The sequence below is a fragment of the Trachypithecus francoisi genome, unplaced genomic scaffold, assembly GCF_009764315.1.
Source record: "Trachypithecus francoisi isolate TF-2019V2 unplaced genomic scaffold, Tfra_2.0 Lachesis_group13, whole genome shotgun sequence".
NCBI classification, from domain to species: Eukaryota; Metazoa; Chordata; class Mammalia; order Primates; family Cercopithecidae; genus Trachypithecus; species Trachypithecus francoisi.
This window is the reverse complement of record NW_022681458.1, coordinates 130203675-130219124: the sequence shown is the minus strand read 5'-3', so window position 1 is coordinate 130219124 and position 15450 is coordinate 130203675. Positions and strand designations below refer to the sequence as shown.

The 15450-nt window shown below is 39.3% G+C and overlaps 1 protein-coding gene and 1 long non-coding RNA gene across 2 annotated transcripts in view; one reads left to right on the top strand and one right to left on the bottom strand.

Annotated features, from left to right (window-relative positions):
• Positions 1–15450, top strand: part of LOC117095184 — a 173779-nt gene that overhangs the window by 71704 nt on the left and 86625 nt on the right. The window lies entirely within an intron of this gene.
• LOC117095183 (peptidyl-prolyl cis-trans isomerase A-like) lies at positions 11239–11802 on the bottom strand. Its single transcript, XM_033231917.1, has one exon. It carries the CDS (start codon positions 11734–11736, stop codon positions 11239–11241), a length of 498 nt encoding a protein of 165 aa, XP_033087808.1. The 5' UTR covers positions 11737–11802.

Sequence of the window (15450 nt, the reverse complement as noted above, 5' to 3'; positions counted from 1 at the left end):
TGGGAGACTCAGAATTATCTTGTAAGGCACCTAGCTCAGGGGAGCTATAACAGGTTTCTCAGGCAATGTAGGGTTTGTCTCCTCAGACAGGGGTTGAGTGACTGCTTCTACTGGCCAAATAAGACTTGTCAGAATTTAGGGACCTCATGTTAAGAATCCAAAATGACTGTACTAATGTATAATACCATCCTCAGCAGTATGTCTTATTTCAGCTCTCAGAGTCCCATTTATTTGCAGTTAATACCATCATTTTAATAGCACCTACCTTGAGAAGTTGATAAATTTGCATTATAATTCAGCCACTCACCAGATGAGATACTAGGTGTGGTTTTCAGCAATCTCAGCTCTGCAGCTTCAGGAAATAGGGTCTCTTTCAGGGAAGACATAGAAACCTCCAGGTCATTTATACAGTGTTAGATCTGGAAATTAGAATCTCTGAGCTCATCCTTGTCTTTTCCCACTTTGTTCAGTGCAATTAGAAGCTATCAGTCAATCTTATTATACTTGTCAGTTTGACAAAAAAAGTCCTAAGGTATCAAATATAGTCACCTGGAATTTTGCCTCTTACAAGTATTCAATTAGGAGTGTCTAGTGGTGATATTTTGTGTATTTCTATTGCCACATCACACTATGTACTGTTAGTGTTCTCCTTACTACTGAAAACAGAATCATGAGTGCCTTTATATCTAATCAAATCAGAGGACTAACTCCAGAAACTCCAGAATCAACTCAGAAAACTCATCTTTGAGATTCTTTTTCTCCTCCAATTTTTAAATAGATTTAGTTGTCACTGTTGTTGTTATTGAGTAGTGAGTTTCTCGTATATTTTGGATATTAGCCCTTAGCCAAAGTATGCTTTGAAAATACTTTTTCCGGCCGGGCGCGGTGGCTCAAGCCTGTAATCCCAGCACTTTGGGAGGCCGAGACGGGCAGATCACGAGGTCAGGAGATCGAGACCATCCTGGCTAATATGGTGAAACCCCGTCTCTACTAAAAAATACAAAAAACTAGCCAGGCGACGAGGCGGGCGCCTGTAGTCCCAGCTACTCGGGAGGCTGAGACAGGAGAATGGCGTGAACCCGGGAGGCGGAGCTTGCAGTGAGCTGAGAGCCGGCCACTGCACTCCAGCCTGGGCGGCAGAGCAAGACTCCGTCTCAAAAAAAAAAAAAAAAAAAAAAAAAAAAGAAAATACTTTTTCCCTCAATCCATGGGTTGTTTCTTGACTCTACTGATTGTTTGCTTTACTATGCAGAAGCTTTTTGGCTTCATGTAATCCCATTTGTTTATTTTTCCTTTTATTGCTTGTGCTTTTAGGATTATATCGAAGAAATCTCTGTCCAGACCAATGTCATGGAGTTTTTCCCAGGTTTACTTTACTTTAGCTGTAGGTCTCATGTTTAAGTCTTTAATTAATTTTGAATTAATTATTGTATAAGGGCTGAGATAAGGATCTATTTTCTTTCTTCTGTATGTGGATCTTCAGTTTCAGCCAGTAACAGGCTGTTTTGATTACTGTATTGAAATTCGGTAGTGTGATGCATATAACTTTATTTTGAAATTCGGTAGTGTGATGCATATAACTTTGAAATTCGGTAGTGTGATGCATATAACTTTACTCTTTTTGGTTAAGATTATTTGGCTATTTACAGTCTTCACAGTTACATATATATTTCAGGATTATTTTTTCTGTTTCTGTGAAAAATGACATGGGAATTTTGTTAGAGATTACACTGAATCTATAGATTGCTTTGGATAGTATGGATATTTTAACAATATTAATTCTTCCAATCCATGAACATGATATATATTTCCATTTACTTGTGTCATCTTTAATTTATTTCACCAATGTTTCATAGCTTTCAGTATGCAGATATTTCAATTTCTTGATTAAATTTACTTCTAAGTATTTTTTGATTCTATTGTAAATGGGATTTTTTTCTTAATTTCTTTTTGAGACAGTTTGTTGTTAGTGTATAGAAACACTATAGATTTTTGTGCATTGATTTTATATCCTGCAACTTTACTAAATTTATGAGTTCTAACAGTTTTTGCTGGCATTTTCAGGATGTCTACACTCTTATGTTCATTTCAGCATTATTTACTATAGCCGAGATACGGAAACAACCAAAATGGATTAAATTGGATGAATGGATTAAAAAATCAGTGGATGAACAAATTTTGAAAAATATGGTAGAGATACACAATGGAACATATCATCCAGTTTTAAAAAGCCAGAAATTCTGTCGTTTGCAACAACATCTTGTATCCTGCAAATGAGGATACAAAATGAGGTCATTATGTTAAGCATAATAAGCCAGGCACAGAGAGATAAACACCATGTGATTTCATTTGCATGTGGAATCTAAAAGATATGAACTCAGAAGTAGAGAGTAGAATGGTGATTGGCAGAGGCTGAGTGTGTTGGGGGGACAGCGTGGGGAAGGATGGATGGGGAAAGGAAAGACGTTGATTAACAGATACAAAGTTACAGTCAGCTAGGAGGAATAGTTCTAGTGTTTGATTGCATAGCAGGGTGACTATAGTTAATAATAATATATTGTGCATTTCAAAATAGTGAAAAGAGAGGATTTTAAATGTTCTCACCACAAGAAATGATGAATATTTGAGGTGATGGACACGCTAATTGCTTTGATTTGATCATTCTACCATATACATGTTATCAAAATATCACTTTATATATATAAACACTCATTTGTCAACTGAAAATAAAATAAAACAACAAAAAAACTATGTCCTTTTGGTTCCTTTAAAGACTTAGGTAAGAGTTGATGCTCCAGTCTTTAGTCTGAATTCCGCAGGGCAGCAGGCTGGAATTTAGGCAGAGTTTCTACATTCCAGTCTTCAGGAGAGTTCCCTCTCCTTCACTAAACCTCAGTCTTTGTGCTGAAAGCCTTCAACTAATTGGGTGAGACTTACCCACATAATGGAGGATAATTTGCTTTACTCAATTTTACTCAAAGTCTAGTGATTAAAATATTAATCGTATATAAAATATCTTCACAGCAATATCTAGACTGGTGTTTGACCAAACAATTGAGCACCATAACCTAGGCAAGTTAACACATAAAATCAATCACAGACAGGAAGACAGGAAACTAAATCTTTTTTGTCTTTCTACTTCCAGAGCCTTGAAAGTGTCTAGAAAATAGTAGGTATGAAATAAATATGTATTTATTAATTAGTAAATAGTCCATTGCCTGCCAATTTAATAATAACTTTTCAAGGCAATGAGTTTCCTGTTTCTGTTTCCAGAGATGGGGACAAATATTGAGTGATTGTGAGAGGAGAAGTTAAGCATACCTGCTTAGAGAAAGTTTATGATTACTGGACATTCTAGAGTGTGAAGAATTTTATTCTTTGTGGAATATGCTAGGATATTTTTTACTTCGTTCCATATGTGCCAAAAGCTTAAAAATCTTCATTAGAAAGGAGTATGAAGCAGGATGAGCTATGAAGCAGATTTAGAAACCAAAATTAATGACAAGTTGCTCACAAGCCCCTCACCTGTCTCACGTCTTTTCTAAGCGATCACGTGTTCTCCGTGGGAGCATATGCACGGGGTGTATGTCTTTTCCTCTCTGTGTACTTTCTTTGGTGTCTTTTTCGCTCCCTGTACTGTATTTGAAAACCTGTCTGGAAGGGATATTGGAATAGCAATGAGGAAGGAGTTGCCAGGTTTGGTGATTCATTTCTATATAGCCTGAGGCCATTTTTATTCCCAGGAGCCCACACAGAAATCATCATCTATGGCTGTTTCCTCATCTCTGTGCATCCCTCCCTCCAGGAAACAAAGTCAGGGAGGACTTAGTGAAATCTTAGGGAAATGTAAGAGTATAAGGAATGCAGAGGGTCTCCTCCCGACCTGCAAATATCTCCCCTCCCCTCAAAGAAAACTATCTTGAGAAAACAGTCCGGTATTACAGGGTTTGTGAAAACTCATAATCCTGAAACCTTTTATAGCCAAGGTTCCCCAATAAATACTGAAAGACATTGGCAAAGCAGCTTGTGGCTATACAGCTGGAAGATGGAGAGAACTGTAAACACACAGACTAAAGAGAAAACTTCCTTGGCTGGCCTGAGGGGAGGGAAGAATGATCTCATCTGCTTGTTCTGGGGAACAATGCATTGGCTACCATCTGGAAGTTGAACTGGTGAGATCTGACAACTCATTACCAGGGACAAGAAGACACGATGGTAGACAGAACTCTTACCCTCTGGAATCATGCTTTCCAAACAGAAGAGGCACCTACTTTTAGTGAAAAGTGCCCCTCCCATCTAAGTTCTTGATCATTAGATGAACTATAAGGAATATCCATGCATTGACAGCTTATGTCCCTGCATTTTAATTTGAGTTCTAACAGGGAATCACTGTGAACCATGGCCAGGTGGGAAGAACATGGGAAATGGGTTCTGACTCTCAGATCCTAGAGAAGTTGGAGATCTTCTACCCCTCAGCTTTCTCAGTTCCAAAGTGAGCAGGTGAGACTGGATGAGTTGTAGAGCCCCACGGAGTTGAGCTCATCTATGTCTGTGACTTGCCATCTGGAAGAGTCAGGTAAGGACTAAGAAGGAGCCGGACCTCAGGATGCTGAGCATTGTGTGTCTGTCCCACAGGATCCCCTCCCCTCCCCTCTCTAATCTTCTCCCCTAGAAGGGCAGACCCTAGAGTATCCCCAATAATTCCTGCTGGTGTCCATGCCTGTGTATTATTGGTAGGTGTCACCTGTGACTTGCCTCTAACCAAGAGAATATGGCAAACCGGAGCTGGAGGCTCCCCCTTGCTGGCTTTGGAGAAGCAAGCAGCCACATAGTGAGAGGGCCCAGGGAGGCCACATGGCAGGGAACTCCAGGAGCTGAGAGTGGACACTGACTGCCATCCAGCAAGAAAACAGGACCTCGGTCCTACAAGTGCAGGAATGTAACTCAGCCAACAACCTCAAGGTAGTGAATATTTCCCCAGTCAAGACTTTGATGAGAGGCCAGCCCTGGATTGCAGCATGATGAGACCCTAAAGGAGAGGACCCAGCTAATCTGTACCTGGGCTTGTGAGTTACAGAAACTGTGACATGACAAATGTTTTGTGACTTAACAAACTTTTCCCTAAGTTGCTAACATTGTGTTTATTTATTATGCAGCAAAAAGTTGTAATACATCTGCCTTTCTCTGTGCCTCAGTTGGAATGGGTTCCCTTCCCTCTGACTTCCAGAGGAACCCAACTTCCACTGGGTTCAGTCAGTGGAAGCACTAGGAGATCAGAGGGTGAGAAGTGAAGGAAGTTTGGGAATTCCAACTCCCTTCCATCTGTACAAGCAGCCCTCTCCATATGGCCGCCTTCTTTGGAGTTAGGAAACTGTTTTCTTCCTTTGCTCTGCCAGGCTCTCCTGGCTGTTGCTACTTCCCCGAGAATACCTGACCATTCCTTATGCTTTATCTGTACCTTCACCACACTTTTTGCAGAGTCCCTTTATTAACCTTTCCACAAATAACCCAGATAGATGAGTCACCTGCTTCCTGATGGGTCCTGACCAACACAACAAGGCTTCAAGGAGACATATCACATGAGCTCCTTTCCTGCCCCCAACAGATGGAAAGAGGAAAATGAAATTAAACATCCACTACAGGAAGACTTTGTGCACATAGATTGGTGGATAGTTATTAAATTACTTTTTGCACAACCTTGAAAAAATTGACTTGGGATTTGAAACATAGATGCCGATGCCTTCTATTAATAGAGGCCAAATTTGGCCATTCCTGCAAGAAAATTAATGATACACAAATTTCTAAATTAAGACCACATTTTTATGTGTATAGTAAAAACTGAGCACAGAAGAGGAAAATGGCTTTACGGACTCTGTTGATTTGGGATGAAATAAGCTTATTGCATGCTTGCTGCTGTGGTGGAGTGTCTCACATTATATGATCTTTGTCACAGATGTCACTTATTGGGCATAGAACATGTACACATTGTGTGGTGCTCCAGTGCCCGCCCTGTACTCACCTAGCCTTGCAGAAAGGAGGTGGTTGAGCTCCTTTGTCCAAATTCACCAACAGACTGGTTGGCAGACCTCTGTTTAAACCTGGCTGTCTGACTCCCACTTTGTGTTCAGTACCAATGAACCAATTCACATTATTACACAGTTCGCCCAAAGAAAGGGAGGGTTTAGATTAGGCCTTGGATTGTGAAATGGGAGACTTATTTATTCATAAAGGCAGTGATTTCCATCTCAGTGAAAGCTACTTGAAACAGATAATGTGCCTTTTATATAGACACATAAATAGGTCCCTGTTCAGGAATATACCATCATTCTTTCCGGTTGTCTGTGATAAGCTGAGATGTATTTTCAGGCCTGACATGTGCCGTAAAAAGCATGCATTAGCACATTTTGTGTCTTTTTATCATGGTGCCTATTGACTCAAGGAGAAAATGTTGCCTGTTAAGTTTTACATGAACTAGAAACCCAATCACTCATTAGGAAATGATTAACTTAATCCTAGCACTTTTGGAGGCTGAGGTGGGCAGATCACGAGGTCAGGAGTTTGAGACCAGCCTGACCAACATGGTGAAACCCTGTCTGTACTAAAAATACAAAAAGTAGCCTGGCATGGTGATGTGGACCTGTAATCCTAGCTGATTGGGAGGCTGAGGCAGGAGAATAGCTTGAACCCAGGAGATGGAGGATGCAGTGAACCGAGATTGCGCCACTGCACTCCAGTTTGGGCAACACAGTGAGACGCCATCTCAGAAAAAAAAAAAAAAAGATTAAATTTGACATTGCCGCCAATGGCAGAGGGTGCACTGCTGTTGCTGTTCTTGCTACTGTTTTTATTTTTCCTAATTGTTCATTTAAAAACAACTTATGAGGCAACGCCTTTGGCTTCTGTTATGTGGAGGCTGAGACAGATGCAACCCATGGCAACATCTCACCACAAACACACAACTTTTAGGACATGGGGTTATCTGTGGTAGTCAATAGTTTATCCTGGAGTCATTCTCAAACCACAAGAGGATGTGAAAGGAGTAGATATGTTGTCTTTCCTCCATTATGCTCCTCCCCTGCCTCAAGTGTCCCCAAGGGATTAGACTCAATGACATGGGTGTCATTTTTGGGATGAGCTATCATTCTTACGTGAGCATCTGTCCCAACACGTAACAAATAGCTTGTGTGGCTCCGTTTTCTGGGATGTGGGGAGCTGACACAAGGCTTCCAGAGGACCTGGGCCAGGATATTTAGGGACCAGATGTTTTCCGAGAACTCTGGGGGCAAGTACCACAAGTATGAGCTTCCCTGCAGTGCAGCTGGAGGTAGGAGGTAGGCTAGTCTAGGTTAACTTACCACAGATCGATCCATCAAATGGAAAATTCATCATGTTTCCTGACTCTACCAACGTCCTACAAAGCTTTTTTCACTCAGCCATTTATGACGAGAACAGGAACTCAGGTTAGAAGTGTTGGTAAAGACCAGTAGGCTATGGATGTTAGGGCACAGAGTGTGTGGGCATAGGCATTTCTCCCTTAAATCCAATTTTCACATCTCTGTCCTAACCTCTGGCCCTGCTTCCCCTCTCTGTTTCTCAGTTCTCTCTCAGTTTTCCCTCCTTCTGTCCTTTGTCTGCCTAATTCCCTGTCTGACCCTAGGAATCTCCTTTTCCTGTGTGACCCATTCATCCCCAAGGAGGGTAATATAGGCATCCTGATCCCTTGTAGGTCTCCTTCTTATAAATCGACTTTAGAAAAATAGGTAATTCAGCCTCTGTGCTAATATCCATCCCTGGGTCCGAGGATAATTAAAAGAGACCCTCCTTGTTACCTTGTGAATCACACTTGGAAAAGGATTGTTTGATTTATGATCTTGCTAAAATCATGAATGACAAGTAGATGTACCAAATGGAGTAGTCATATTATCAGAAAAAATTATCTGTATCGATTGTGAAGAAATACTGAATAATTATTTTTCTTCTTAAAAATCGATTAAATAGAGTACTTTGGGCTCCAAGGAAGAGAAACATGATTCATACTGGATTGAGCAATAAGGGATTTCATTGGTTCACAGTACAGGGAGTGGCATGGTCAGTTGGCATTCATGTATAGTTTCATCAAGGGACCTCTCTTGGCTCTTCTCAGTCTGGATTCTTCCCCTTTGTTTTCAGATGGCTGCAGCAACAGCCAGGATCCCCAGCTTTCCAATATATTCAGAATTCCAGAGGCTTTCCATCCTGCAGGTGGACACAACCTAAATTACCTGTTCCCTGGGGCTGTCCATCTTCCTGTCTCAGTGCATTCAAGGATGGGATTTTAGATACAAAGACACTTTTCGTTGGGCTCTCTTGTTTCAGTCAGACCCATGCCTCTCCACACCCTCTCCCTGCGCTCTGTTCCTTACATATCCCATGCCCACCGGCACCCTTTACTCAAGTTCTACTGTCCTAAATTCCCAAGGGCTTCTACTCATCACTGTAAGCAACACAAAACAAACACAGCAAACAATCCTAGCACCAAGCTGATTTGGATGCTTTAAAGTATAGGTACCTCACCCAGTAATTTGCTGCCACACTTATTCTGATTCTAGTGGCTTTTACTATTTATATTCTGTACTATGCATTGACCACATATTACATTAAATTGTAGCACTTTTGTATCCTAAAGTGTGTGTATGTGCGTGTGTGTGTGTGTGTGTGTGTGTGTATTCTGTAGGGTTTTCTATGTACAAGATCATGTAATCTATAAGTAGAGATATATTTGCTTCTTCTATTCTATCTTGATGCATTTTATTCCTGTGATTTTCTTTCCCAATTGCCCTGGTTAGCCCTCCAGTACAGTGTGAGGTGGACGTGGCGAGAGGGAACATCTGCGACTTGTTCCCATTTTTAGATTTAGGTTTTGCATAGAGTCTCTTTTTCAAGATGAGGAAGTTACTTTCAGTTCTTATTATTGCATCTTTTTAATCTCAACAAGATTGTGTTAAATCATTTGTATGTATCTATTGGGATGAATATATGGATTATGTCCTTATTCTATTCTTATTATTTCTTAAATTGACTTTTCAGATGTTATACCAAACTCGCATTTCTGAATAAACTGTACTTCATTATCATCTTTTTAAATATTTCTGGATTCATTTTGCTACTATTTTGTTGAGGTTCTTTGCATTTATATTCATGAGACATTGGTCTGCAGATTCCACTTCTTATGAGGTCTTTGTTTTGTTTTCATATTAGAGTAATACTGGTCTCCTATAATGAGATGGAACAAGTCCTCTTATTTTGGAAAGACTTTGTGAAAGATGGGGATTAATTCATCTTTGAGTGTTTGGTGAAATTCACCAGTGAAGCCATCTAGACATGATCTTTTCTTTGTGGGGTATTTTAAATTACTCATTCTGTATCTCTTGTAAGTTTATTTCATTTTCTCTTTTTTCTTGAGTCAGTTTTGTAAGGTTCTTGAGTCAGTTTTGTAAGTTAACTCTTTCTAAGAATTTGTTCATTTTATAGGCTACCCTTTTTTTTTGGCCAGAGACTTCTTCATACTACTTCTTCATACTACTACTTCCTTATAATCTCTGTTTCTCTAAAATTTTATTTATTTAACTAAAATTTTTTAGAGGCTGAGTTTTTGCTGTGTTGCCCAGGCTGGCTTTGACGTCCTGGGCTTAAGTGATCTTTGTACCTCAGCCTCCTGTGTAGCTGGGTCTACAGGTACCTGCCACTTAGCCTAATCTCTGTTTTTGTTTTTTAAAGAAATGTCTGTAAAGTCAGTAAGGATGTCCTCTCTTTTATTCTTAATTTTATTATTTTGAGTCTGTCTTCTTTATTCTTGATCAGTCTTGCTAAAGAATGGTTGACTTTGATCTTTTCAAAGGTGTAGTTGTTGATACTGTTGATTTTCTCTACTGTTTTTATGCTCCCTGTTTCATTTAAACCCAATCACATATTTATTATTTCCCTCCTATGCTTGTTTTGGGTTTAGTTTGTTCTTTTTATGGTTTCCTCAGGTTGAAAGTTAACCTGTTGATTTTGCCTCATTCTTACTTTAAAATTTTTTGTTATGTATATTTAAGGCATACAACATGAGGTTTTGATATAATATAGTAAAAATGATTGCTATAAACAAGCAAATGAACATATCCATCACAAACACAAGGTTACCTCTTTTTGGTCTATGTGGGCATGTAGTAAGGGCACCTAAAATTTCTTAGCAAATTTCCATTATGCAGTACAATATTATTGACTACAGTTCTCATGTTGTACATCAGATTTCTAGGCTTATTCATCCTGGAGAAATACAGCTTTATACACTTTGATTTACGTCTTTCCATTTTCTTGTGCTCCCCTAACCACCATTCTACTCTGTTTCTATGTATTTGACTCTTACTTTTTTAATATGCATTTACAGTTATAAAATTCTCTCTTAGCTGCATTTTGTAAGTTTTGGTAAATTTTTCTTTCATTGGCCATCCATTTCAAAGTATTGTCCAATTTTACTTCTGATTTATTGTTCAATTTGTTGGTTATTTAAGAATATGTTGTTACTTGCCACATGTTTGTGAATTTACCAAATATTCTCCTGTTATTGATTTCTGATTAATTCCTTGTGGCAGGAAAACATATTTGTATAATTACAGTTCTTTTAAATTTATGGAGGCTTTTATGTAGACTAGCATATGGTTTATGCTGGAGAATATCTCATATGTTCTTGCAGACAATATATATCTTGCTGCTATTGGGTGGAATGTTCTGTCAATGTTTGCCAGCTCCATTTGTTTTGTAATGTTGTTCAGGTCCTCTACAGTGTTGTCTTTCTTTGCTGATCTTATGTTTAGTTATTATAGCTATTATTGAAAGTGGATTACTGGAGTCTCCATCTGTTGTTAAATTGTCCATGCCGTTCTTCAATTCTGTCAGGTTTTTCTCTCCTGTATTTTGGGATTGTACTGTTTGTTAAGTGCACATATATTTGTAATTGTTAGATCTTCAGTCAATCAATCTTGACTGATTATTTTTTCTTTTTTTGACAATTGTTATTTAGTTTTTCTTTGATAATCATAAACTTAACTCTGCAATCCAGCTAGGCATGGGAGGGAACAAGGAAAACATGGAACCCAAAGGGAACTACAGTGAGAACACAAAGGTTCTAGGATACTGCAAGCAAATGGGGTAGAGGGGTGCTCTCCTGAGCTACTGAAGGAATGATCTGTGGTGAAGATAAAACACAAGTTAAACTTATTCGAGTTGTCCACAGTCAGCAATGGTGATCTCCTTGCTGGTCTTGCAATTCCTGGACCCAAAGCACTCCATGGCCTCCACAACCTTCATACCTTCTTTCATTGTGCCGAAGACCACATGCTTGCCATCCAACCACTCACTCTTGGCAGTGCAGATGGAAAAATGGGAACCATTTGCGTTGGGTCCAGCATTTGCCATGGACAAGATGCCAGGACCTGTGTGCTTTAGGATGAGGTTCTTATCATCAAATTTCTCCCCACAGATGGACTCGCCACCAGTGCCATTATGGCATGTGAAGTCTCCACCCTGACACATAAACCTTGGGATTATTCTGTGAAAGCAGGAACCCTTATAACCAAATCCTTTCTCTCCAGTGCTCAGAGCACGAACATTTTCTGCTGTCTTTGGAAGCTTGTCTGCAAACAGCCCGAAGGAGACGTGGCTCAAGGGCTCGCTGTCAACGGCAATGTCGAAGAACATGGTGGGATTGACCATGGCTGATAGTACAGGGCTACTGGCAGTGGCGGCATCTAAAAAGTCTTTAGTAACATTTTTGTTGAAGTCTCTTTTGCCTGTTGTTATTATAGACATTTCAACTGTCTTTGCTTATTGTTGGCATGTTACATTATGTCTCATGCTTTTACTTTCAATCTGTTTGTTTCTGTTAATCTAAAGTGTGTCTCTTGTAGAAAAAATATGCATAGGAATTGTTTTCATTTTTTATGCATTGTGTAAAACTGTTTTTTAATTAGGGTGTTTCATTAGTTTGCATTTGGTGTCACTGACAAGGTAAAATTTACTTTTGTCATTTTGCTATGTGTTTTTTATGTGTCTTATTCCTTTGTTTTTCTGTTGCTGCCTTACGGACTTCTTTTAAGTAAAAATTTTCTAGTGTAACATTTCTTTTTTTTTTTTTTTTTTTTTTTTTTTTTTTTGAGACGGAGTCTCGCTCTGTCGCCCAGGCTGGAGTGCAGTGGCCGGATCTCAGCTCACTGCAAGCTCCGCCTCCCGGGTTCACGCCATTCTCCTGCCTCAGCCTCCCGAGTAGCTGGGACTACAGGCGCCCGCCACCTCGCCCGGCTAGTTTTTTTTTTGTATTTTTTAGTAGAGACGGGGTTTCACCGTGTTAGCCAGGATGGTCTCGATCTCCTGACCTCGTGATCCGCCCGCCTCGGCCTCCCAAAGTGCTGGGATTACAGGCTTGAGCCACCGCGCCCGGCCTAGTGTAACATTTCAATTCCCTTTTTGTTTCCTTTATTATGAGTTTTGAGTTAGTCTTAATGGTCACCCTGGATATTACAATTAACATCTTAATTTATAGCAAACTAGCCTGAATTAATACTAACTTAATTCCCTCGTATATCGACACTTTGCTCCTGAATGACTCCATTTCTTCTCTACTGCTTAGTGCTGTTATTGTCATACAGTTACATCTTTATGCAATCTAAATTAATCAACACAGCATTCTAATAACTGCTTCACACTGCTGTCTTTTCCATCAGTCAGGACAAGAATCACAGAAAAATACATTTACTTCTTTCTTTCTGACTTGCATTACTTTTATTTCTTTCTCTTGTCCAATTGCTCTGGCTAGAACTTCCAGTACACGTTGAATGGAAGTGGTGAGAGTTAACATCTTTGTCTTGTTCCTGGCCTTAGAAGAAAAGCTGCTGGGTTTTCACTGTAGAGTAGGATGTTAGATGTGGCTTGTGATATATGACCTTTATTGTGTTGAAGTATATTCCTTCTGTACTCAATTTTTTGAATGCTTTTTTTTTTTAAATCCAGGAAGGATGTTGAATTTCATCAAAAAAATTTTTCTGTATCTTAGATGATCATATAATTTTTTGAGACAGTTTTTCTTGACATTCTTTTAATTTGATATATCATATTTATTCATTTGCTTATGGTAAACTATCCTTGCATCCCAATGATAAATCCTACCTGATCTTGGTGTATGATCCTTTGAATGTGTTATTGAATTTGGTTTGCTAGTATTTTGTTGAGGACTTTCTGCATTTTGAATCTCACTTTTGGGTGTTTATCCAAACAAAATAAAATCAGGATCTCAGAGAGATGTCTGCACTCCCCAGTTCATTGAAGCACTATTCAGAATAGCCCAGATATGGAAACAGCCTAAGCATCAGTTGATGGATGAATTGATAAAGCACATGTGATGCGTATGGAATATACATTCTATTCAGCCTTGATAAGGAAAGAAATTCTGCCATTTGTGACAACACAGAAAAACATGGAGGATATTATGCTAAGTAAAATAAAGCAGACACAGAAAGACAAATACTTCATGATCTCACTTCTATGTGAAAAAGTCAAACTCATGGTAATAGAATAGAATGGTGTTGTCAGGGCCTGGGGGTGGTAGAAATGGGGAGATGTTGGTCAAAGGGCATAAACTTGTAGTTATAAGATGAATAAGTTCTGGAGGCATAATGTACAGCTGGGTGACTATAGTTAATAATAATGTATTGTCTACCTGAAATTTGCTGAGAGTGGATTCTCACCACACACTCAGAAAAGACAACTCTGTGAGGTGGTGGATGTGCTGATTAGCTTGATTGTGGTAAGCAATTCACAATGTATGCATCTATCAAAACATCACACTGTACACCCTGAATGTACACAATTTTTGGTTTCCAGTCATACCTCAATATAGCTGAAAAATACATTTACGCTGTTCTTTATATTTACACATAAAATGTAGGTATTTTCTGGTGCTCTTGTGTCCTTTGTGGACATTTGGGGGACTTTATAGTATCCTTTCAAAGTAGCCTGAATTATCCCCTTTAGTATTTCTTTGTAGGGCTAGTGACAAATTGTGTTTTTATTTATCTGCAGATGTCTTAATTTTTTCCTGTTGTTTTGAAAAATTTATTTTCTCAATGGAGAATTATTGGTTTATAGTCTTATTTCCCCAGAACTTTGAATAAGGCATCCTGCTTCCCTCTAGCTGCCATGTCTTTTGATGATGAGACAGCTGTTAATCTTACTGAGGAAGCCTTGCCCATGAGGAAGTCTCTTTTTTCTCTTTCGAGATTCTCTTGATGGTTTGATATGTTAGGATATGTATCTCCTGAATTTATGTTACTTGGAGTTATTGAGCTTTTTAGACACGTCCATTAATGTTTGTCATTATATTAGAAAGATTCTGGCCACTATTCTTTCAAATATTTTTTCTGCACTCCTATCTATCCACTTCCCTGCTGGGATTCTGATTATGTGTATCACACCTGGTGGATGATGTTCCACAGGTCTCTGACACTTTGTCCCTTCTTCTTCATTCTTTCTCTTTCTCTTCCTTAGATTGTATAATCTCATTTGATCTATCTTCAAGTTCACCAATTCTTTCTTCTCCAGCTCAATCTGTTGTTGAGGTCCTCTAATGATTGTTTTATTTCAGTTATTGTACTTTCAAATTCTAGAATTTGTATTCACTATTTCATTTTAATATCCCTCTTCATTGATAATCTCTATAATATCTCTCTGCATTAATAATCTCTATTTGATGAAACTATTGACATGGTTTCCTTCAGTTTCCTGACCATAGTTGTAATAGCTTATTTCAGTGCTTTTTTTTGTTTTGTTTTGTTTAGAAACCTCAGCATCCTAATAGAAAGTATCTGTTGACTGCTCTCCCCATCCCCGTTGGTAGCCTATACTGTCCTGTTTCCTTGTATGTTTCATATAGTTTTGTTGAAAGTGGGACATTTTAGATAGTGCAAGGTAGCAGCTTTGGAGATCAGATCCCTCTCTCTCCCACCCCGAAAAACAGTTTGTTGTTGCTGCTGTTCTCGTTTTGTTTCTATTATTGCTGTTTGTTTATTAAGTAACTTTCCTGCACTAATTCTGTGGAGTCTGAATTCTCTGTAGTGTGCAAGCAGCGAACTCTTTGCTCAGTAACCTTAGTGGTCAGGCAATAATTGAACAGAGGTTTCCTTACATTCTTTGAACTGATAAGCCTTTGCCCCTCTGCGGAGGCACCCTGCGCGATTGCTGAGGCACACTGGCAACATGAAGACAGTCTGTAACGGCCTGTGCAGGTCCTCAAGGGTAGCTGCAGGTGAGAGCCCGGGGATTGGTCAGGTCTCCCCTGGCGTGCTCACAGCGCCCCCACAGGAGCCCTTCCCGGAACCCAGGAATAAGTCAGAGCTCCTCAATCCTCTTCATCCTCGGCCCCATGCTGGGCATTTT